The 1,499-nt window shown below is 58.0% G+C and overlaps 1 protein-coding gene across 1 annotated transcript, besides 1 other annotated feature; it reads right to left on the reverse strand.

The window, feature by feature from the left end:
* On the reverse strand, positions 1-1,499 carry Tc00.1047053443971.10 (hypothetical protein, conserved; the record flags this gene model as incomplete). Its single annotated transcript, XM_797247.1, has 1 exon — positions 1-1,499. A coding segment is annotated over one exon (1,499 nt), but the record flags the coding sequence as incomplete, so codon positions are not given.
* Positions 1-1,499: a sequence feature (areas not merged during assembly with more than two copies in the genome that could not be assigned to a particular haplotype).

Consider the following 1,499-nt stretch of genomic DNA (forward strand, 5'->3'; position numbering starts at 1 on the left):
GACGCCTCGGACACCGCCGCGGACAAACGGGACTCCAGCTCCCTCACGCTCCTCCCTGCTGCATCGCTAGCTTCCACCATCTCGGCCTTCTTTGCAGCGAGCAGCGCAGCCAGGGCAGCGTTCTCCCCCTCCAACGCCTTCAGCTGGACGAGAGCGTCCGCCAGTTCGCGCTCCAGGATATCCACATCACCCGTAGCAGCAAGTTCCCTTCTCGCAGCAAGCTCCTCAAGTTCACGACAGCGGCTATACACACCCTCAATTGTCTTACTCGCGTCCGCCTCTGCACCCTCAATTACCGCCTCCCTCTGTGCAAGTTCCTCTGCAAGCTTCTCATTGTCAGCCTCCCTCTGCGCAAGATCCTCTGCAAGCTTCTCATTGTCAGCCTCCCTCTGCGCAAGATCCTCTGCGAGCTTCTCATTGTCAGCCTCCCTCTGCGCAAGTTCATCTGTCAGCTTCTCATTGTCAGCCTCCCTCTGCGCAAGTTCCTCCACAAGCTTCTCATTGTCAGCCTCCCTCTGTGCAAGATCCTCTGCGAGCTTCTCGATGTCAGCCTCCCTCTGTGCGAGGTCCTCTGCGAGCTTCTCATTGTCAGCCTCCCTCTGTGCAAGATCCTCTGCGAGCTTCTCATTGTCAGCCTCCCTCTGCGCAAGATCCTCTGCGAGCTTCTCGATGTCAGCCTCTCTCTGTGCGAGGTCCTCTGCGAGCTTCTCATTGTCAGCCTCCCTCTGTGCAAGATCCTCTGCGAGCTTCTCATTGTCAGCCTCCCTCTGTGCAAGTTCATCTGTCAGCTTCTCGATGTCAGCCTCCCTCTGCGCAAGATCCTCTGCGAGCTTCTCATTGTCAGCCTCCCTCTGCGCAAGTTCCTCTGCAAGCTTCTCATTGTCAGCCTCCCTCTGCGCAAGGGCGCGCGTCAACTGTTCGTTGAGTGTTGTTGTCTTGTTGAGCTCGTCGATGGTGACGCTGTAGAGAGGTTCGCTGCGCACTATTTCAGGGGCCACTGGCACTTCAGTATTTGGCGGTGGCATCTGCGGTGAAGCGCTATCGCAGAGTTCTGGATGTGATAGCCTCTCATTTATACGAGCGTTGCGCATCTCTCGGTGCGCAACAAGTTCAGCTTGCATTGTAGCACGGGCTTGATCGTGGTCCGCGCGAAGCTGTTCTACCTGTTTTTGATTCTCCTCTACCATTGCAGTCAGCGCACCGCGTGTGGTGCTAATGAGCTTCTCCGCCATCGCGCGTTCATGAGACGCCTCGGACACCGCCGCGGACAAACGGGACTCCAGCTCCCTCACGCTCCTCCCTGCTGCATCGCTAGCTTCCACCATCTCGGCCTTCTTTGCAGCGAGCAGCGCAGCCAGGGCAGCGTTCTCCCCCTCCAACGCCTTCAGCTGGACGAGAGCGTCCGCCAGTTCGCGCTCCAGGATATCCACATCACCCGTAGCAGCAAGTTCCCTTCTCGCAGCAAGCTCCTCAAGTTCACGACAGCGGCTATACACGCC

This window comes from Trypanosoma cruzi, genomic scaffold, assembly GCF_000209065.1.
Source record: "Trypanosoma cruzi strain CL Brener 1047053517101 genomic scaffold, whole genome shotgun sequence".
Taxonomy (NCBI): Eukaryota; Euglenozoa; class Kinetoplastea; order Trypanosomatida; family Trypanosomatidae; genus Trypanosoma; species Trypanosoma cruzi.